This window comes from Crinia signifera, chromosome 2, assembly GCF_055691185.1.
Source record: "Crinia signifera chromosome 2, ASM5569118v1, whole genome shotgun sequence".
NCBI classification, from domain to species: Eukaryota; Metazoa; Chordata; class Amphibia; order Anura; family Myobatrachidae; genus Crinia; species Crinia signifera.
This window is the reverse complement of record NC_139218.1, coordinates 324,208,393-324,231,199: the sequence shown is the minus strand read 5'-3', so window position 1 is coordinate 324,231,199 and position 22,807 is coordinate 324,208,393. Positions and strand designations below refer to the sequence as shown.

The window sequence follows — 22,807 nt, the reverse complement described above, 5'->3', positions numbered from 1 at the left end:
GGAGGGCAGTGAGCGGCGTCCCGCTGTGCGCTCTTACCGAATTGATGCTGGAAGGTTCTGCCGCCTTGCTGTAGCTGTTGTTTGGTAGCACGGGTTAGTGCACAGCCGCGCGGCAGCACCCGGCTCCACGGTCTCTGTCTCCTGTGACTTCCGGGTTCCGCTATCGCGAGATCGCGGTTCCCTAGGCAACGCTTGGCAGAGTACTGCGGGCTCGTACTCCCGGCAGGTTGAATTCTTGAATGAGCTAGGTGTCCCAACGCGTTTCAGCCACTATGGCCTTTGTCAAGGAAGGTGCCAAGCGTTGCCTAGGGAACCGCGATCTCGCAATAGCGGAACCCGGAAGTCACGGGAGACAGAGACCGTGGAGCCGGGTGCTGTCGCACGGCTGTGCACTCACCCGAGCTACCAAACAGCTACAGCAAGGTGGCAGAACCTTCCAGCATCAATCCGGTAAGAGCGCACAGCGGGACGCCGCTCACTGCCCTCCACGCCGGCAACCCACTACACGATACTGGACAATCACCTCCCCATTCCTTTCAGATCATTGCAGCACTTCCAACACGAGACTTTAAATACGAGACTTTACAGAGCTCCACGGGGCTCTATCAACTCACATTGCAAAGTGCATTCCCTCATCCCCTTGCCCTGACAGACCGCTGCGGTCACCCACATAGGTACATAGGTTCCTACTAAGGGACCTATGGATTAAAGGGACCTACATAGGTCAAACTTATACCTCATAATAGGCCTTGTGGAGTGATACCCCGCTGGCCTATTCCTGCATTTATCAGGACTCCATACATTTTTCCACCGAAACATATCCTTTAATAAATTCCCTTTGAATTTCATCTATTTACCATCTCTCAATCTGCATTATTTATCCACTCATTCTTATCTTTTAACATACTGCATATTCACACATACCTTTAGTGCATCACAGGTGAGCGCAGTCTATCCAATTATTTTCTCTAAACTGTACTAAACAGGGTGTCTAGGACCCACCCGACCAATTTTTTTCGGCGCGCCCCCACCCCTACCCCTACCCCTACCCCTACCCATACCTGTCTGCGCTGACTCCGCTGCGCTGCTGCCCGGCCGCATCTGCGTCACTGTCCCGTCACTCGCTCCCGGCGCCGGCTCCTGCTGATAATGAAAAGTGACTCTTAGAAAATGGCTGCCAAAACGGTCTGCAATACGGGGGCAGCCATTTTCTAAGTGTCACTTTTCATTATCAGCAGGAGCCGGCGCCGGGAGCGAGTGACGGGCAGTGACCGCAGATGCGGCCGGGCAGCAGCGCAGCATGTAACTATAGCCCCGCAGCCCCCCAGGCGCCCATAGTTACTCTGCGCCTCCCCGCCATGGCGGGGGCTGCGGTGGCTTAGTTACGCCAGTGCACCCGATAGACTGCAGCTCCCTTTATACTTCAGTTAGACCTCGCGTAGTCCTATACATAGGACCCACGACAACCACAACTTGAGCGCTTATTACTTACAATTCATTACTAACATACTGTACATGCAAGATACCTCATTATTCATAATTGAAATATGAAAATGTTCTGAAATACGGAATCATCTGTTATCCAAAAATTTTCCAGTCTCGAGCATTTTGGATAAGGGATACTCAACCTGTATATATATATATATATATATCTTTGTAATACATTAAATTCATGTGTGATCCTGAAGTTAGTGACCCAGTACATTTATCTTATTTTTTTATCAATTTTACTTTTTTCATAAATAGAAGTTGAAATATAAATTAATAAATTCTAACCTTTGTCACCAACAATAGTAGATACCCACTTGGCAGCATAACTAACACTCTCTGTGTCAGTTACATCTAAAATGACTGTCTGTAATCTTCTTGAAGTCTCCTTCCTTAGTTCTTCTGCCCCTGTCTCCGTCAGACAGGCAGCCAGAACCCTCATTCCACGTCTGTCCAGATTTCTTGCCAGGAGGTTCCCAAATCCAGAGTCACAACCGGTGATGAAGACATATTTATCTGTGAGATTTTTCAGTATCTGACTCTGTCTGTACCATCTGTATATTAGGATCAATCCCAATAGTACCAGTAGAGGGAGCCACATGATAAGAGGGTGTCACTATATTAAACATAAAGATAGTTCAAGAATTATTGTCATATAAATGAATAATGAATATAATATAAATGAATAGCTTTGTACTTCTGACAAAACCCAATACCCAGCCCCAGTCTTTCCAGCTGTTACCTCTATAAGGCTCGGAGACTCCACAAAGAATATAAGTAGAAATACATACCTCCCAACTGTCCCTTTTACCGCGGGAACGTTCCTTTTTTGGCAGTGTTCCGTGGTGGGGGGTGTGTGTGTGTGTGTGGGGGGGGGGCAGATAGACACTGTGCGCATACGCACAGCGTCTATTCAGTGATCACTCCATTGATCTATCCAAAAATATCCGGATTAGATAATAGTAGATACAGTTTTTTGGCCGCACTAAAAATATTGAGGACCAGTGATTACATGACGGGAGATACACGCGAGATTGTAAAAATCCAGCGCATGCGCAATAAGCGCTAAATACGGAACCCAGAAGTCCCATATTTGGTATGATGGTTTAATTGACTGCATTATAAGTATACCTTCTTTGGCTAATGTAAATATACTCTCCTCATGAAGTCCAACCTATGGAATTAGGCTATAAGTGACGAAACGCGTTGAGAGCGACCTGCTTCTATTACTGCACTTTATGTAAGCTGTTTATTTTAATTCACTTTTTGCACTTTATTAAACTCCACTGAAAAATTTTATTTGGAGTTTCTTTCTATCACTACTGCGTGGCACTGATGTTTTGGACCCTTGTTTGAAACTGTGGGAAATCTGCCTGAAGAGGCTAAACCAACTTATCCAGGCAGTTTCCTGGAAACCCGCAAGAACAGGATATCCAAACATCACATATATTGACAAGCACAAAAGTACTTTAAAACGGTACGCACAATATTTATTTTGGTACTCTTTACCTAGCACGGCGCCCACGATGTCCATCGCGGTCATCGGGGGTAAAAAATCGCGGCCATCGCATGCACTAAAAAAATCGGGTGCGACGCGATGCCCGCGATTTCCCATAGGGATCAATGTTAAAAGTGTGATTGGATGCGATTTTACTGTTCAATGGCTCAATGCCCGCGATTTTTCCATAGGAAACAATGTTAAATGGGCCAGAGAGCCCTAATAGTCCCCCTGAAGTCTGAAATGGCCCCCACAATTGTAAACGCCACCCCACGATGAACGTGAACCCGAAGCGTGGCGAGCGCAGCGAGCCCGCGAGGGGCGGCGGTACGCGTCCTCCGACCTTTTCATACCCCCACTATCCACGTCGGCATGGAGTTGAGAATAGAATAGTGTGGCGAGCGCAGCGAGCCACCGAGCCCGAAGCGTGGCGAGCCCCGCGAGGGGACGCGGATACCTGTGAAGCCCGCGAAGGGACGCGTTTACCTGTGAAGGTATCCGCGGGGCTCGCTGCGCTCGCCACACTATTCTATTCTCAACTCAACGCCGACGTGGATAGTGGGGGTATGAAAAGGTCGGAGGACACGTACCGCTGCGCTCGCCACGCTTCGGGTTCACGTTGATCGTGGGGTGGCGTTAACAATTGTGGGGGCCATTTCAGACTTCAGGGGCACTATTTGGGCTCTGTGGCCCATTTAACATTGTTTCCTATGGAAAAATCGCGGGCATTGAGGCATTGAACAGTAAAATCGCGTCCAATCACACTTTTAACATTGTTCCCTATGAGAAATCGTGGGCATCGCGGCCATCGCGTCGCACCCGTTTTTTAGTGCATTTGATGGCCGCGATGGGCGCCGTGCTAGGTAAAGAGTACCTTTATTTTTATATATGTGGAAATCCACATACTACACTATAGAGCGATTTTTCTCATCCCCCCCCCCTTTTCCTAATTATATATATTATATAAAAAAAATCTATATAAAATTTTTTAATTTATAGGGCGCCACAAGTGTTTCGCAGCGGCGTACAAAGGAACAGTACAGGGAGACAAAACTTAGCATTACATTGAATAAATATCAAAAATAGAGTACAGGTAAAGAGCGCCACAGTTCAATACACATAACAGCTAAAATATATATATTTAGTGAGGACTTGATCAACGTATTACTAGAGGCTTGTGGCCAATGATGGAGATGAGTCTGCAGACCAAAATGGTTACTGAGTGTTTGAGTATGGGAGAGCTGTGAGTGAAATGTGAAGAGAAGAGGGCTATGACAACAGGAGGGAAGAGGGCCCTGCTCTGCGGAGTTTACAATCTAGTAGGATGGGGAGACAGACAGATTACATGAGGTGCAAGGAAGTGGGAGATGGCTTGATAGCAGGATGAAAGCAGGCAGGGGGTCGGAGAACCAGCCTCAGGAATAGTTTATGCAGCGGAAGGGTACAATTTGGTGAATAGGTGAGTTCTCAGTGCCCTTTTGAATAAAAAAAAAAAAAAAAAACGGCATGGAGTCCCCCCTCCTGAGCATAACCAGCCCGGGCTCAAAGAGTCAGTCCTGGTTTTATAAAATCAGGGGGCAAACCAAGTAGGGGTCCCCCGGATTTTATAAAACCAGCACCAGGCTCAAGGGCCAGTCCTGGTTCCCAAAATACAGGGGACAATATGAGCAGGGGTCCCCTGTATTTCAAGAACCAGCACCAGTAATTTTCACGCCCATGCTGACTCCCGGGGCTGTCCCCGGTGGCTACCGGGCTGATAAATGTGTAAAAGTAGAATAAACTATTGTGTATTGTTGTGGAACTAGAAGTCCCAGCAAGCCTGCACCGCATGCAGGAACTTGGAGATCCACAAGTCCCAGCATACAGGGCATTAAAGGGGTATCTTGTTTGGAGAATTCCCGATGACTGAACATGATTGGCTGGTGGGCGGGTTTAACCCCTTCCCGACATTTGACGTACATTTACGTCATGGTCGGGAAGCACTTCCCGACACATGGCGTAAATGTACGTCATGGATTTAAACTGTCACCGCGTCTATAGACGCGGTGACAGTTTCAACATGTCTGCTGTCCCTGACAGCAGACATGTCCGTGCATGCCCCGGGGGGGCTGCGATGCCGCCCCCCCGTCGGCGATCGCTGTGATTGGCTGTTCAGTGTGAACAGCCATTCACAGCGTTTTCCTGTGTCACCGGCGAATAACGTTCGCCGGTGACACGGGATCAGAGGTGATTGGTGCTGTAAAGTACAGCACCAATCACCGCGGGGTGTAAGGGTGACACTGGTGTCACCCCACCTCACCCCGCCCGCCCCCAAAGGCCGTGATTGGTCCGTCGGTCCGACGGACCAATCACAGCCAAGGAGGGGGATTTAAACTAACGGTGACTGCACTGCAGACGCCATTCCGGTCTGGAAAGCGTGCAGTGCGGTCACCGTACCCCCCTGCCGCCATACTGACCAGAATACTTGCTGCAATACTTACCTGATCGCTGCTGATTGCTTCCTGGATCCTGTTCAATAATTGTGCCTTCCTGTGAAATTGTGCTGCTGCAGTGTACTAGCTAGATAGATAGAGAGATAGAGAGATAGATAGAGAGAGATAGAGAGAGATAGAGAGAGAGAGATAGAGAGAGATAGAGAGAGATAGAGAGAGAGATAGTGTCAGAGAGTGCTATATTTTGTGCTGCTGCAGTGTGATATAGTTATAGATAGAGAGAGAGAGAGAGAGATAGAGAGAGAGGCCTACTGACAGAGTGCTATATTTTGTGCTGCTGCAGTGTGATAGTTATAGAGAGATAGAGAGAGATAGAGAGAGAGAGATAGAGAGAGATAGAGAGAGATAGAGAGAGAGATAGTGTCAGAGAGTGCTATATTTTGTGCTGCTGCAGTGTGATATAGTTATAGATAGAGAGAGAGAGAGAGAGATAGAGAGAGAGGCCTACTGACAGAGTGCTATATTTTGTGCTGCTGCAGTGTGATAGTTATAGAGAGATAGAGAGAGATAGAGAGAGAGAGATAGAGAGAGATAGAGAGAGATAGTGACAGATTGTGCTATATATTTTTTATATAACTGACTGCTGCCCCCTCCTTTTGTGCTGATCAGTATAAATTAACTGATCAGCAACTTTTTGGGGGCGCAGGTTTTTTTTAATATATAGATATACCTGTCAGTGCTGCTGCTGCAGTGTCATAGAGTGATAGATAGTGATAGATAGTGAGAGATAGAGAGATAGAGAGAGATAGTGATAGAGAGTGCTAAATTTTGTGTCTGCTGTCCCCGCCTTTTGTGCTGATCACTATATCTGAGGTGATCAGCAACTTTTTTGGGGGTACAGAGGTTTTTTTTTTTTTATATATACCTGTCAGTTGCACCAAAGGTTGTGCACCTGCTGCACCTCACTGGTAATCAGTGTCGCATCACTGATCACCTTTTTTTTTTTGTGTGTGCTGTGGGGTATTTTTTTAATTTTTTTTTTTACACACACTGTGATTTTGTGGGTGTCCTGTGGCCGCTGTGCGCTGATCAGTGACGTACATCACTGATCATCTCTTTCGGCACAGGGTTGATCTATTTTTTTTTTTTTTTTTGATCAAATTCCTGTTGCCTTTGAGCGCTGTTCAGTGACAGACGTTACTGACCAACATCTGTGCTCAATTTTTGGCGCAGGACCTTTTTTTTTTTAACCCCTTCATTTTTTTTTTTTTTAACACCTTCATTTTTTTTTTTTTTTATTGGTATAAAGTATTTTTTTTTTTTTCTGCACTACATACACACTACACACTACATACCCCCCGGATTGAAATAAAGTTTGTGCCCCCCCCTACACTATACACGTGTTGAAACATTTCACTACCGGTAACACAAAAATAAAAATGGCATCCCAAATGTCCTCCCAAATGTCCTCCCAAATGTCCTCCCAATCATCCAGGAGAATGTATTCAGTGGAGGAGGCATATGCCATGCTTGCTTCTGACTCTGACACAGCCAGTGATGCAAGCGGGGAATTTGAAGGATTTGCCTTAAGCTCCTCTTCCTCCTCTGCTGATGAGGGACCCCCTCAAAGACGCCCCCGTAGATCAGCTGAGATTCCCCCCCCAATAATTGATCTAGTATGGACCCCACCACCAGACAATTTTGAGCCCCAGGTTCCTGAGTTTTTGGCCATGCCAGGAATCCAATTTGATTCCACAGGTCTCAGAGAAATTGACTTTTTCAAATTATTTTTCTCTGATGATTTTATAAATTTAATGGTGGACCAAACTAATTTATATGCCCAGCAGTTTATTGCTCAAAACCCCACGTCATCATTTGCTAGGTGGACCCCTGTAGATGCAGTAGAGATGATGACGTTTTGGGGTCTGGTGTTTCATATGGGCATAGTAAAAAAGCCAGAAATTAGGCAATATTGGAGTACAGATGTTCTGTACAGTACTCCATTTTACCGTATGGCCATGCCCCGGACTCGATTTGAGACAATTCTTAAATTCATACATTACACCGATAATGCACAGTGCCCACCCAGAGATGATCCCACCTTTGACCGGCTATTCAAAGTCAGGCCGGTCATTGATCATTTCAGTGCCAAATTTGAAGAGGTGTACATCCCTGAAAAATTTATTTGTATCGACGAGTCCCTTATACATTTTAAAGGAAGGGTTAAATTCCGCCAGTACCTTCCCAGTAAGAGGGCAAGGTATGGCATAAAAATGTATAAACTGTGTGAAAGCACCTCAGGGTACACCCACAGGTTTAGGGTTTATGAAGGGAAGGATTCAAGAATTCAACCGCCAGAATGCCCCCCCTCCCTCGTAGGTGTTAGTGGGAAAATTGTCTGGGATTTAGTGCACCCCTTCCTGGATAAAGGTTATCACCTCTATGTGGATAACTTTTACACTAGCATCCCCCTGTTTAAGGCCCTTGGTTCAAGAGGTACAGCAGCTTGCGGTACTGTGCGCAAGAACCAAAGAGGCCTCCCAAAAACGCACATTGCCCAAGTAATGAGAAGGGGTGAAAGCAGGGGAATATGCACCGAAAATATGTTGTTGGTCAAATATAAGGACAAGAGGGATGTCCTTATACTGACAACAATTCACGGAGACAGTACCACCTCCGTCCCTGTACGAGGTACCAGTACCCACACCTCAAAACCTAATTGTATCCTGGATTACAATAGGTACATGGGCGGAGTGGATCTTTCAGATCAGGTACTGAAGCCGTACAGTGCCCTGCGGAAAACAAAAATCTGGTACAAGAAGGTGGCCGTGTATATCATCCAGATGGCACTGTATAACGCTTACGTGCTATTCCGTTCTACCGGCCAGAGGGGGACATTTATGCACTTTCAAGAGGAAGTCATAAAGGGCCTAATATTTGGGAACCAGCAGGCAGAGGGCCCCAGTACTTCTAGTACTGGCCCCCGTATTGTACCAGGGCAGCATTTTCCTGATGAAATCCCCTCCACTGGAAAAAAGGGCAGGACACAAAAAAGGTGCAAAGTTTGCTATAAAAAGGGAATAAGAAAGCAAACTATTTTCCAGTGTGACACTTGCCCCGACAAACCCGGCCTATGTATAAAGGAGTGTTTTAAATTATACCACACATCTATGGAATATTAGGTTCATAATTTCACCGTGCTTCGGGGGTCTTGCTAATGCCACATAGCACCCACCATTCATTCCACCAGAATCTGAGCCGCAAAATCCAAAAATCACTCCTTCCCTTCTGAGTCCTGCCATGCACCCAACTGGTATTTTTTGGTCACATGTGAGGCATTGCCGTACTCGGGAGATATTGGGGCACAGATTTTGGGGTGCTTTTTCTCCTTCATACCTTCTGAAAATGAAAAATTTTGAGCCAGAACTGCATTTTTGTGTAAAAAATGTAATTTTTCTTTTTCACTGCCCACTTGTATCAAAATTGGTGAAACCCCTGGGGGTTTTAAATGTACACTATACCCCTAGATGAATTCCCTGAGGGGTGTAGTTTTCAAAATGGGGTGACTTGTGGGGGGGTTCCACTGTATTGGTGCTTGGGGGGTCTTGCTAATGCGACATAGCACCCACCAAAATTCCACCAGAATTTGTGCTGCAAACTCCAAATATCACTCCTTCCCTTCTGAGTCCTGCCACTTTTTGGTCACACATGAGGCATTGCCGTACTCGGGAGAAATTGGGGCACAGATTTTGGGGTGCTTTGTCTCCTTCATTCCTTGTGAAAATGAAATATTTTGAGCCAGAACTGCATTTTTGTGTAAAAAAATGTAATTTTTCATTTTCACTGCCCACTTGTATCAAAATTGGTGAAACCCCTGGGGGTTTGAAATGTACACTATACCCCTAGATGAATTCCCTGAGGGGTGTAGTTTGCAAAATGGGGTGACTTGTGGGGGGGTTCCACTGTATTGGTGCAACATAGCACCCACCATTCATTCCACCAGAATCTGTGCTGCAAAATCCAAAAATCACTCCTTCCCTTCTGAGTCCTGCCATGCACCCAACTGGTATTTTTTGGTCACATGTGAGGCATTGCCGTACTCGGGAGAAATTGGGGCACAGATTTTGGGGTGCTTTTTCTCCTTCATACCTTCTGAAAATGAAAAATTTTGAGCCAGAACTGCATTTTTGTGTAAAAAATGTAATTTTTCTTTTTCACTGCCCACTTGTATCAAAATTGGTGAAACCCCTGGGGGTTTTAAATGTACACTATACCCCTAGATGAATTCCCTGAGGGGTGTAGTTTGCAAAATGGGGTCACTTGTGGGGGGGTTCTACTGTATTGGTGCTTGGGGGGTCTTGCTAATGCGACATAGCACCCACCAAAATTCCACCAGAATCTGAGCTGCAAAATCCAAAAATCACTCCTTCCCTTTTGAGTCCTGCCATGCACCCAACTGGTATTTTTTGGTCACATGTGAGGCATTGCCGTACTCGGGAGAAATTGGGGCACAGATTTTGGGGTGCTTTTTCTCCTTCATACCTTCTGAAAATGAAAAATTTTGAGCCAGAACTGCATTTTTGTGTAAAAAATGTAATTTTTCTTTTTCACTGCCCACTTGTATCAAAATTGGTGAAACCCCTGGGGGTTTTAAATGTACACTATACCCCTAGATGAATTCCCTGAGGGGTGTAGTTTGCAAAATGGGGTCACTTGTGGGGGGGTTCTACTGTATTGGTGCTTGGGGGGTCTTGCTAATGCGACATAGCACCCACCAAAATTCCACCAGAATCTGAGCTGCAAAATCCAAAAATCACTCCTTCCCTTTTGAGTCCTGCCATGCACCCAACTGGTATTTTTTGGTCACATGTGAGGCATTGCCGTACTCGGGAGAAATTGGGGCACAGATTTTGGGGTGCTTTTTCTCCTTCATATCTTCTGAAAATGAAAAATTTTGAGCCAGAACTGCATTTTTGTGTAAAAAATGTAATTTTTCATGTTCACTGCCCACTTGTATCAAAATTGGTGAAACCCCTGGGGGTTTGAAATGTACACTATACCCCTAGATGAATTCCCTGAGGGGTGTAGTTTGCAAAATGGGGTGACTTGTGGGGGGGTTCCACTGTATTGGTGCTTGGGGGGTCTTGCTAATGCGACATAGCACCCACCAAAATTCCACCAGAATCTGAGCCACAAAATCCAAAAATCACTCCTTCCGTTCTGAGTCCTGCCATGCACCCAACTGGTATTTTTTGGTCACATGTGAGGCATTGCCGTACTCGGAAGAAATTGGGGCACATATTTTGGGGTGCTTTTTCTCCTTCATACCTTCTGAAAATGAAAAATTGTGAGCCAGAACTGCATTTTTGTGTAAAAAAATGTAATTTTTCATTTTCACTGCCCACTTGTATCAAAATTGGTGAAACCCCTGGGGGTTTGAAATGTACACTATACCCCTAGATGAATTCCCTGAGGGGTGTACTTTGCAAAATGGGGTGACTTGTGGGGGGGTTCCACTGTATTGGTGCAACATAGCACCCACCATTCATTCCACCAGAATGTGTGCTGCAAAATCCAAAAATCACTCCTTCCGTTCTGAGTCCTGCCATGCACCCAACTGGTATTTTTTGGTCACATGTGAGGCATTGCCGTACTCGGGAGATATTGGGGCACAGATTTTGGGGTGCTTTTTCTCCTTCATACCTTCTGAAAATGAAAAATTTTGAGCCAGAACTGCATTTTTGTGTAAAAAAATGTAATTTTTCATTTTCACTGCCCACTTGTATCAAAATTGGTGAAACCCCTGGGGGTTTGAAATGTACACTATACCCCTAGATGAATTCCCTGAGGGGTGTAGTTTTCAAAATGGGGTGACTTGTGGGGGGGTTCCACTGTATTGGTGCTTGGGGGGTCTTGCTAATGCGACATAGCACCCACCAAAATTCCACCAGAATCTGAGCCGCAAAATCCAAAAATCACTCCTTCCGTTCTGAGTCCTGCCATGCACCCAACTGGTATTTTTTGGTCACATGTGAGGCATTGCCGTACTCGGAAGAAATTGGGGCACATATTTTGGGGTGCTTTTTCTCCTTCATACCTTCTGAAAATGAAAAATTGTGAGCCAGAACTGCATTTTTGTGTAAAAAAATGTAATTTTTCATTTTCACTGCCCACTTGTATCAAAATTGGTGAAACCCCTGGGGGTTTGAAATGTACACTATACCCCTAGATGAATTCCCTGAGGGGTGTACTTTGCAAAATGGGGTGACTTGTGGGGGGGTTCCACTGTATTGGTGCAACATAGCACCCACCATTCATTCCACCAGAATCTGTGCTGCAAAATCCAAAAATCACTCCTTCCCTTCTGAGTCCTGCCATGCACCCAACTGGTATTTTTTGGTCACATGTGAGGCATTGCCGTACTCGGGAGAAATTGGGGCACAGATTTTGGGGTGCTTTTTCTCCTTCATACCTTCTGAAAATGAAAAATTTTGAGCCAGAACTGCATTTTTGTGTAAAAAAATGTAATTTTTCATTTTCACTGCCCACTTGTATCAAAATTGGTGAAACCCCTGGGGGTTTGAAATGTACACTATACCCCTAGATGAATTCCCTGAGGGGTGTAGTTTGCAAAATGGGGTGACTTGTGGGGGGGTTCCACTGTATTGGTGCTTGGGGGGTCTTGCTAATGCGACATAGCACCCACCAAAATTCCACCAGAATCTGAGCTGCAAAATCCAAAAATCACTCCTTCCCTTTTGAGTCCTGCCATGCACCCAACTGGTATTTTTTGGTCACATGTGAGGCATTGCTGTACTCGGGAGAAATTGGGGCACAGATTTTGGGGTGCTTTGTCTCCTTCATACCTTCTGAAAATGACAAATTTGGAGCCAGAACTGCATTTTTGTGTAAAAAAAATAATTTTTCATTTTCACTGCCCAGTTGTACCACAATTGGTGAAACCCCTGCGGGTTTGAAATGTACACTATACCCCTAGCTGAATTCCCTGAGGGGTGTAGTTTGCAAAATGGGGTCACTTGTGGGGGGGTTCCTAACTTTTAGCATGTTATGGTGCCTAGAAACCTACATGGTGCCTAAAAAATAATCTCATAAAAAGGAGGCTCCAAAATCAAGTAGGTGCTCCTTCTATTATGAAGCCTGTGGTTTGGTCACCGTGCACACTAGGGCCACATATAGGATATTTATGAAAACAAAAGAATTGGGGGAATCAATTTTTAGTCACATTTCTCTAGTAAAATGTACTGTGTTCCTTAGAAAAATGTATTAAAATTGCAAATCTGCAAAAAAAAAGAAATTTTGAAATTTCACCTACACTTTGTTTTAATTCCTGTGAAACACCTAAAGGGTTAACAAACTTCCAAAATGCTGTTTTGAATACTGTGAGGGGTGCAGTTTTTGAAATGGCATCATTTATGGGGGTGTCTCACATACAAGTCCCTCAAAGTCACATCAGAACTGAACTGGTCCCTAAAAAAATCAGTGTTTGAAATTTTCTTGAAAATTTGAGAATTTGCTATTCATATTGTAAGCCTCCTAGTGTCCCAAAAAATTAAAAGGAAGTTGAAATAATGATGTCAACATAAAGTAGACATATGGTCTATGTTAGTTATTCACTATTTTGAGTGGTAAGATTATTTGTCTCACAAGCAGAAAATTTAACATTTTGCAAATCGCTAAATTTTCCATTTTTTCACGATATTTTGGTATTTTTCACAAAAAAACACAGACTGTATCGACCCAAATTTACCACTAATTTGAAGTACAATGTGTCACGAAAAAACAATCTCAAAACCACTGGGATAAGTAAAAGCAAAAAAAAGTTATCCCCACTTAAGTGAGACATGTCAGATTTGAAAAAAATGGCTCTGTCAGGAACGCAAAAACTAGCTCTGTCAGGAAGGGGTTAACTCCTGGTCTGTGTGCTGGAGCCACACATGTAAACACAAGTCCGTCTTTTGTCTACAGCATTCCAGAGAAGCACTGAAGCTGGCTGTGAGTATGTTTTTTTTCAACAGGAACCCCACATGGATTCTACTGGACAAGGGGACCGATTCTTTGTGTCAACATAGAGTTGAGTATTGTTTGAATGGGCTATGTGTGTAATAAATTCTTACTGCCCATATGTGTGTGTGTGTGTGTATTTTTTCACTATTTGTACTGTTGTGGAACTACATGTCCCTGCGGGCCCTTTAATGCCCTGCATGCTGGGACTTGTGGTTTTCCAAGTCCCTGCATGCGGTGCAGGTTTGCTGGGACTTGTAGTTCCACAACAATACACAATCGTTTATTCTAGTTTTACACATTTATCAGCCTGGTGGCCACTGCCCAGGGCCACCGTGAGCAGCCTCGGGCTTCAGCATGGGCAGGAAAATTCTGGAGGGGGGGACCCCTTTATTGGGGGTGTCCCCACTTCCCCAGGATCCCTGCCCATGCTGACCAGTCAGGGGGGTAATGCTTTGGCCGGGGGACTTGTATAAAAAGTCTCCCCCTGGCTGTGGCATTACCCTGCTGGCTGGTTGGGCCCAGTGTTGGTTCTTGAGGAGGGACCAAACGCAGTTTAAAAAAAAAAAAAGGTACTTGTGTATTATCACGGTGCCCAGCTACGCTACGTTTTCAACGTTGGCTAAGCTACGTTGTCAGCGTAGCCGGCGCCGTGCTAATACAGTAGGCAGCACTGGGAGCAGGGTGGTGTGGTTTATACTTATACTACGCTCCTCCAGGCGGCGATCCCCAATGACTCCCCGGCGGCAGTATTACCAGCAGATGAGTGATGGGGTGGGCGTCTTTCCATAACGTCCTCCTGTGGAAAGTCATCCTCCACCGGGAAAATCACTCAGAAGGGCGAAAATCGCCCTGTGTGTATTCACTGAGCGGTTTTCAGCCCAGCAATTTTCCACATCATTGTTGTCCATACACCTGAACAAAATCGCCCAGTGCGTATGGACCTTAAGAATAACACACGGTGCGATTTGAGCTTTATAGTCAAAATCAGAAGAAAAGTTAGCACAAATTGAACAGTGTGCATACAGCTTGCGATGCCGATGTGTGTCCCTGTGGGATCAGCATCAAAAGAAAAAATTATCTGTGCAGGCAAGCCAATTTTAACCCTAGGTATATTCAATTGCTGTTGGAACTGCTGTCTTGTCGGAAAGACAGCATTTTCTGACTTGAAAAGGCTGTAAGGGGTTCCGACCTATTCAATAAGGGCAGGTTATTTTCTGCCCTTATTTAAAAATGCTTTGACCTGTTGGAAACCAGGTGGATTGGCGGAATAGCCACCGATCCACCTGCTTTTGTCAGAAACGCGGCCAAATCCAACAGGTTTTGGCCACGTTTCCGTCAATCTCAATCCGACTTTAAATAAGTCAGATTAAGGTGGCTTGCCTGGCGCCGTCTGCCATCTTCTCCGTCGCTCACTCAACCTGTCACCGAGCCAGGTAAGAGCAGCTAACCTGGGGCCATCCCGCCTCATTCCATCGCTCACCTGGTCCCGGGTGAGCCGCAGCTGCCAAATCCGATAATCAGGCTTGCTCGCAGATTGAATGGGTGATGTAGGATCCATTCCGACAAATGAATGTCGGAATGGATCCAACACTATTTGAATATACTGTGGGGTTTTAGCGTCAAACAGGTAGGCACAGGTGAGGATTTGGCACAGACTTAGACAGTGACATCACGGCTTGGGTCCAAAACAGGGCTTGTCTGAGTTTATTGCAGCACTCAGAGCAAGAAACTAAAAAAAAAAAAATCAGCCTTTACACTTCAGGCAAAACAGAAAAATAAAACCTGCTCGTCTGAGCTCTAACTAAACAGAATAAACGTCCCTCTCTATACCAGGGCCACACTATGTGACACTGGACACACACAGCAGATATAGATCAAGTAACGCAGTACTTACAGCCTTGTCTCTCTCTAGCAGCAGCTTACTGCCTCCAACAACCAGGGAGAGAGAGAGAGAGACACCTATGGAGAGGGCTGGCTCCTTTTTAAAGAATCAGGTGCTCTCCTGATTACCAGCCCAGGACAGAACACCCTTTGTAAGCCGGAGCTTACCACACAGATTGAAACAGCCTGCAGTCTATATGCCATAAGACAGGATTCTAGGGGAAAGGTACCTGCCGTCTATGACTTTCCCTGCCACTGTCTTACATACCCTCCCCCTCTGTTCGAACCTATGGGGTCGGACACGGTCTGCCAACCTGCAGTATGTTCGGGATAGGGCATCGGCATTACCCTGAAGCCTTCCTGCTCTGTGTTCCACTGTAAATTTGAAATTTTGCAAATTGAGAAACCATCTCGTGACCCTTGCATTTCTCTCTTTGGCTTGGTACATCCATGTAAGTGGGGAGTGGTCCGTGATTAATCTAAAGGAGCGTCCTAAGAGATAGTACTTTAGGGATTCAAGGGCCCACTTGATTGCTAAGCACTCCCGCTCAACTATACTGTAGTTTCTCTCCGCAGTTGTGAGCTTCCTGCTCAAATATGTTCCCGGGTGTTCCTCTCCACCAACTTCTTGGGAGAGGACAGCACCTAGTCCCACATCAGAAGCATCAGTCTGTACGACAAACTCTTTTTTAAAATCCGGAGTGATCAGGACTGGTTGATTACAAAGGGCCACTTTTAATTCTTGGAATGCCCTTTCAGCCTCTGGGTTCCAGCTGACCATAACTGCCTTACCTCCTTTGGTAAGATCGGTTAGGGGCGCTGCCATGGTTGCAAACTGGGGAATGAACCTACGGTAATACCCCAGAATTCCCAAAAAAGCCCTGACTTGTTTTTTTGTCGAAGGACGAGGCCAGTCTTGGATAGCCTCCACTTTATTTATTTGCGGCTTTATTATACCTCTCCCGATAACATACCCCAGGTAACGTGCCTCCTCGAGGCCTAAAGTACACTTTTTTGGGTTCGCTGTCAACCCCGCCTCTCTGAGGGAATTCAACACCGCCTGGACTTTGGGTAAATGACTCTTCCAGTCATCACTAAAAATGATGATGTCATCTAGATATGCCGAGGCATACTGACGATGGGGTTTAAGTACAATGTCCATCAACCTTTGAAAAGTTGCTGGAGCCCCATGCAACCCAAAAGGCAAACAGAGATATTGAAACAGACCATCGGGGGTGACAAACGCTGTTTTCTCTTTGGCACTATCGGTAAGAGGTACTTGCCAGTAACCTTTAGTTAAGTCGAGGGTAGAGAAATACCTAGCATGACCAAGTCTTTCAATTAACTCATCAACTCTTGGCATTGTGTAGGCATCAAATTTTGATACCTCGTTCAGCTTCCGGAAGTCATTACAGAAGCGCAATGAGCCATCTGGTTTTGGAATTAACACAATCGGGCTTGACCACTCACTTTTAGACTCCTCGATAACCCCGAGGTCTAACATTTTCTGGACCTCCCCAGATATGGCCTGTCTACGCGCTTCTGGTACTCTATAGGGTTTTAAGCGTACCCGAACTCCAGGTTCGGTGACAATGTCATGTTTTATGGCTGTGGTGCGCCCTGGAAGTTCTGAGAATACATCATAATTCCTTTGTACTAACTCTTTAGTTTCCTGCTTCTGGGATTTGGAAAGGGTCTTTGACACCCGCACCTCTGGGCTATCACTAGAGGGGGCACTTACAGCTGTCAGAGTCTCTCTGTCTTTCCAGGGTTTAATTAAGTTCACATGGTACAACTGTTCTGGCTTCCGTTTACCTGGTTGATACACTTTATAATTTACACTTCCCACTTTTTCGATGATAATAATAATAATAATAATGATATTTATATAGCACTTTTCTCCCAATAGGACTCAAAGTGCTTCACACATTGTCTTTACAGCTCGAAATACAAAACAAGCTTAACAGTAGATGTCAGTGAAATGCTTGAGTAAATAAGTATGTCTTTAGTCTATTTTTAAAGGATTCTATAGTGGGCGCTTCTCGCACTGTGCGAGGAAGAGAGTTCCACAGAGTTGGAGCAGCAAAGTTGAAAGCTCGACCCCCAGATGAATTCAGGGAGATTCTGGGTACTGTTAGTAGTCCTTCTTCAGTGGATCGTAGTAATCGAGTAGGACAGTAAGGGATCAGCAGCTGTTGCAGGTACCTTGGGACCTGGTCATGTAGGGCCTTGAAAGTGAGTAAGCCAATCTTGAAAACGATTCGCCATTTTACAGGTAGCCAGTGAAGGGCGTAGAGAATGGGAGTTATGTGGCAGGAGCGGGGCTGGTTAGTTAATAGTCTGGCGGCTGCATTTTGTACCAGCTGCAAGCGGTGCAATTCTTTTGCTGGAAGACCCAGGTAGAGAGCATTGCAGTAGTCTAGTCGTGATGATGTAAATGCATGTATGACTTTAGGAAGGTCTTCTGAGGGAATTAAATGCTTGATTCTGGCTATGTTTCTCAGATGAAAGAATGAGGATTTGATTGTGGCTGACACCTGATGTTTAAGTGTCAGGCCATTATCCAGGACAACACCAAGATTCCGCACATGATCAGAGTTTTTTAGTGCTGTGCCCCCCAGCTTAAGACCTGTCAGTTGGCTATGCTGCCGTCTTATGATGATCTCATAAGGCCCTTGCCACTTAGCAAGAAATTTGCTTTCTACGGTGGGTACTAATACCAACACGCGGTCACCTGGTTTAAAGCTTCTTACCCTGGCTGACCTGTTATACACTCAACGTTGTGCTTCTTGGGACTGCTCTAAGTGTTCCCTGACTATAGGCATGACCGCAGCAATTCTGTCTTGCATAAGAGAAATATGCTCAATGACACTCTTGTAGGGTGTAGTCTCCTGTTCCCAAGTTTCCTTTGCTATATCAAGCAGTCCACGAGGATGTCTGCCATACACTAGCTCAAAAGGGGAAAAACCTGTGGATGACTGGGGCACCTCGCGGACCGCAAACATCAAATAAGGCAGAAGACCCAGTCCTTCCCATCTTTGCTCACTACCCTCTTCAACATCCCCTTTAATGTTTTATTAAACCTTTCAACAAGACCGTCAGTTTTTGGGTGATACACTGATGTACGTAGATGCTTAATTTTCAATAGTTTACACAACTCTTTCGTGACTTTAGACATGAAGGGGGTTCCTTGATCGGTAAGGATCTCTTTGGGTATGCCGGTACGGGTAAACATGTTGAAGAGCTCTTTTGCTATGGACTTTGAAGAGGTATTCCGCAAAGGAATAGCCTCAGGGTAACGAGTGGCGTAATCCAACACCACGAGAATATACTGAAATCCCCTTGAGGATTTTACCATAGGGCCGACCAGGTCCATTGCAATCCTGTCAAAGGGCACTTCAATAATAGGTAACGGAACCAGGGGACTTCTAAAATGTGTCATGGGAGCCCTCAGCTGACAGTCAGGGCAGGACTTGCAGTAGTCTTCTACTGCGCGGTGAACCCCGTGCCAGTAAAACCGTTGCAACACGCGTTGTGTGGTCTTTTCAGTACCGAAGTGTCCTCCCATCGCGTGTTTGTGAGCAAGGTCTAAGACCATTCTACGGTATGGCCAGGGCACCGCCAGCTGCTCAACTATCTCCCCACGGATTTTATCTACCCGATACAGTAGATCCTGGTTAATGGCCATATATGGGAACTCTTTGTCAGCATTGGGGTATTGGGGCTCACCATTTATGACTTTAGGTTTTCCCTAGCTCTTAAAAAGGTGGGATCTCTAAGTTGAGCAGTCCCAAAATTATCACGTGACATCTCTAGCTCAGGCATGTCACACGCTTCTTCCTGCTCCTCAGCTTCACCTGCAAGAACAGCTAGGGGAAAACTGTCAGATTCAATAGTGGTCACCCCTACCGTTTGAACCTCAGTATCCTGATCAAAAGGCTCAGGGCTAATCACAGGGCACACATCCTCATTATTAACAGCATTTCTAGTGCAGTGTACATTCTGTTTCCACAAGTCCCAGAACAATGGGAAGTCTCTTCCCAGGATCACACTATGCATCAGGGTCTCTACCATGCCCACTTCATGGGAGACAGTTCCACAAGTACTCTTTAGCTGGACTAAAGCTGTGGGATACTCCTTGGTGTCCCCATGTATGCACAAGACCCCTATGTAACGTCCTGTTAGTGTCCCAGGGTCTACCAAGCTGGCATGGATGAGAGTAATTAAACTCCCAGAGTCCAGTAGAGCACTCCCGGGATAACCATCCACCTTTACATGACATATTTGCTGTCCAGTTTCTGACACAGTCTCAGCAGAGAAAACAGAACGTGCATATAAAGAGCTTCGCCTGGCTGTATCACACTTCATTGGCTCAGAAGTAAGGGGGCAATTGGCAGCAATATGCCCAGGTCCATGACAACGCCAACACTGTATGCGGCCCCAGTCTTTTTGCGACCCAGGTTTGGACCCTACTGTCCCTTGGGAACGCCTCTCCACTGTTTGTTCCCCATCTAGGCCACCTCCCTTTACAACATTATTCACCCTTCTAGTAAACGGAACAGTCTTACCAGATGATCCGGCCGATTTGCTGTTCTTGAGGGTGGAATGTCCAGGAGGCACTTCTTGGATTAGATTTTCAGTAGCTCTGTACCTCTCAACCAAGTTGATAAGCCCCTCGGCATCATTAGGGTCGCCCTGACCGACCCAGCGCTGAACCTTTGGAGGTAAGGAACAAAGATACTTGTCCAGCACGACTCTCTCCACGATCTGCGCTGGTGTAGACTCCTCTGGCTGTAGCCACTTCCTTACCAGGTGGACCAGGTCATACATTTGGGACCGCGCAGGTAACTGTTCAGAAAAAGTCCAGTTATGCACCTTCCGGGCACGCACACTCATGTTTATGCCTAAGCTAGCAAGGATCTCTCCCTTGAGTTTCGCGTAGACCTTAGCATCCTGCTCACTCAGATCAAAATACGCCTTTTGTGGTTCTCCAGTTAGAAAAGGTGCTACCACACCTGCCCATTGATCCACGGGTAACTGTTCACGCTCTGCTACACGTTCAAACACCGCAAGATAGGCCTCTACATCATCCGTGAGAGTCATCTTTTGCAGAGATTTCTGTACTGCAGCCCGGGTGGTTGGAAGCAAGGGTTGGGGTGTTTGCACACTCTGCGCCACACTCTTAGCCACATTCTGTATTTGCTCTTGTAATTGCAGATTAGTTTGCTGCTGTTCCTTTAAGGCTTGTCTGTTGGATTCAAGCAGCAAAACATTGCTTTCAGCCTGGGCACGCATGGCCTCCTCATGCACCTTTTGCTGATGTGCGTTGGCCTGCCGCTGCAGCTCATTTGCCTGCACCAAGTGTTTTAAAAGGTCCTCCATGTTAACAGTCTCCTGTTGCAGTGTTACAGCAGCCTTCAGCCAGGACATACAAGTTTTAGCGCACTCCAGACACTCACTTTTGGCTGGTTGCCTTTAGCAACAACTTCCAGCTTGCTGTAGCAAAAGTCCTATAGTTCGATGTATGTCTCTTTAAGTGAGATGCTTGCTCGCATTCTCCACCATATGTGGGGTTTTAGCGTCAAACAGGTAGGCACAGGTGAGGATTTGGCACAGACTTAGACAGTGACATCACGGCTTGGGTCCAAAACAGGGCTTGCCTGAGTTTATTGCAGCACTCAGAGCAAGAAACTAAAAAAAATCAGCCTTTACACTTCAGGCAAAACAGAAAAATAAAACCTGCTTGTCTGAGCTCTAACTAAACAGAATAAACGTCCTTCTCTATACCAGGGCCACACTATGGGCCTTATTTTGGTTCATTCTTTCTGACAAAATCCTTCTTAGATGGACAAAACCATGTGCACTGCAGGGAAGGGCAGATGTAACATGTGCAGAGAGAATTAGATTTGGGTGAGTAATTTTGTTTCTGTGCAGGGAAAATACTGACTGCTTTATTTTTACACTGCAATATAGATCTCACTTTGAAGTAAAAACCCACCCAAATCTAATTCTCTCTGCACAAGTAACACCTGCCCCACCTGCAGGGCACATGGTTTTGCCCATCTAAGAAGGATTTTGTCAGAAAGAATGAACCAAAATAAGGCCCTATGTGACACTGGACACACACAGCAGATATAGATCAAGTAACGCAGTACTTACAGCCTTGTCTCTCTCTAGCAGCAGCTTACTGCCTCCAACACCCAGGGAGAGAGAGAGAGACACTTATGGAGAGGGCTGGCTCCTTTTTAAAGAATCAGATGCTCTCCTGATTACCAGCCCAGGACAGAACACCCTTTGTAAGCCGGAGCTTACCACACAGATTGAAACAGCCTGCAGTCTATATGCCATAAGACAGGATTCTAGGGGAAAGGTACCTGCCGTCTATGACTTTCCCTGCCACTGTCTTACAATACCTATAATGTAAACAGTCTAGTGTTCTAGTATAGTTAAAATTGTCCGTAGACAAAATATCAAGTAAATATAGACCGATTGTGTGGTTCTGGGCTCCTGGGAGTTTAAGGGAAATTGCATAGTCAAAATCATACATAGCCAATATCACACCGCATGTATGCACCTTTATATATGTATACAGCCAGTATTTATGCTGCACAAAAGCATATACTATTTGTATATTTGCTTCCCTTGCATGGAAACATGGTTTTTGACAGATACAAAGTTACATTGGGGCAGATGTATTAAGCCTGGTGAAGAGATAAACTGGAGATAAATTGGAAGGAGATAACGCACCAGCCAATCGGATCCCAACTGTCATATTTCAAACACAGCTGATTGGCTGGTGTGTTAACTCTTCCAAGTTATCTCCACTTTATCTCCAGTTTATATCTTCTCCAGGCTTAATACATCTGCCCCATTATCTTTTTATTTATGTACACTATGAAACAGGTCCTATGTGTGTATGTGTTCCCTGCCCGCTAAAAAACCCTTTCTGCTTCTATAGTGGGAAAACGTAATATCAATACTATACCTTCTGTCTGGAAGTAGTCTGTGTTCAGTGGAAGTGGTCAAAGCTGATAATATGTAACCCAAGTAGGCAAATGCTGCATAAAGTGCTGCACTTGTTTTTTTTTCAATATATATTTTATTGAAGCTTAAGTAATGAGACAGTATACAATAAAAGTGTCCACATATATAATGCACAAGTGATCAAACAATAAATTGTACATGTATGTCTTGCACTGGTCTAAGACAATGAGAAGCTTCAAGTAACTTTTTTCTAACTTAATATAACAGCTCGAATCATAAGGGCAACACACACACACCTCTACAGCGATGATCTATCTTAAAAGATGCTGGTTGTGCGGTACACAACAGGTTTAGTTTATGCGTATACCATATAACATTATAACAATAATTTGTCACAATCTTTGTATTACCTAGAGAGACGTGTGTGTATAGCCATACTACTTTTTGTCCAAAACAGAGGACAAAACAATATAAGCAACTTTAATAAAACGAACCATTG

At 45.2% G+C, this 22,807-nt stretch overlaps 1 protein-coding gene across 1 annotated transcript in view; it reads right to left on the bottom strand.

Annotated features, from left to right (window-relative positions):
• Positions 1 to 22,405, bottom strand: part of LOC146057708 (retinol dehydrogenase 7-like) — a 31,208-nt gene extending 8,803 nt beyond the window's left edge. The window contains exons 1-2 of the mRNA XM_083169300.1: positions 22,310 to 22,405; positions 1,777 to 2,104 (exon numbers count right to left, since the gene is read on the bottom strand). Of these exons, the coding sequence (XP_083025426.1) occupies positions 1,777 to 2,089 (313 nt within the window). The 5' untranslated portion in view covers positions 2,090 to 2,104; positions 22,310 to 22,405. The remainder of the gene's footprint in view (positions 1 to 1,776; positions 2,105 to 22,309) is intronic.
• Between the last annotated feature and the right edge of the window lie 402 nt (positions 22,406 to 22,807).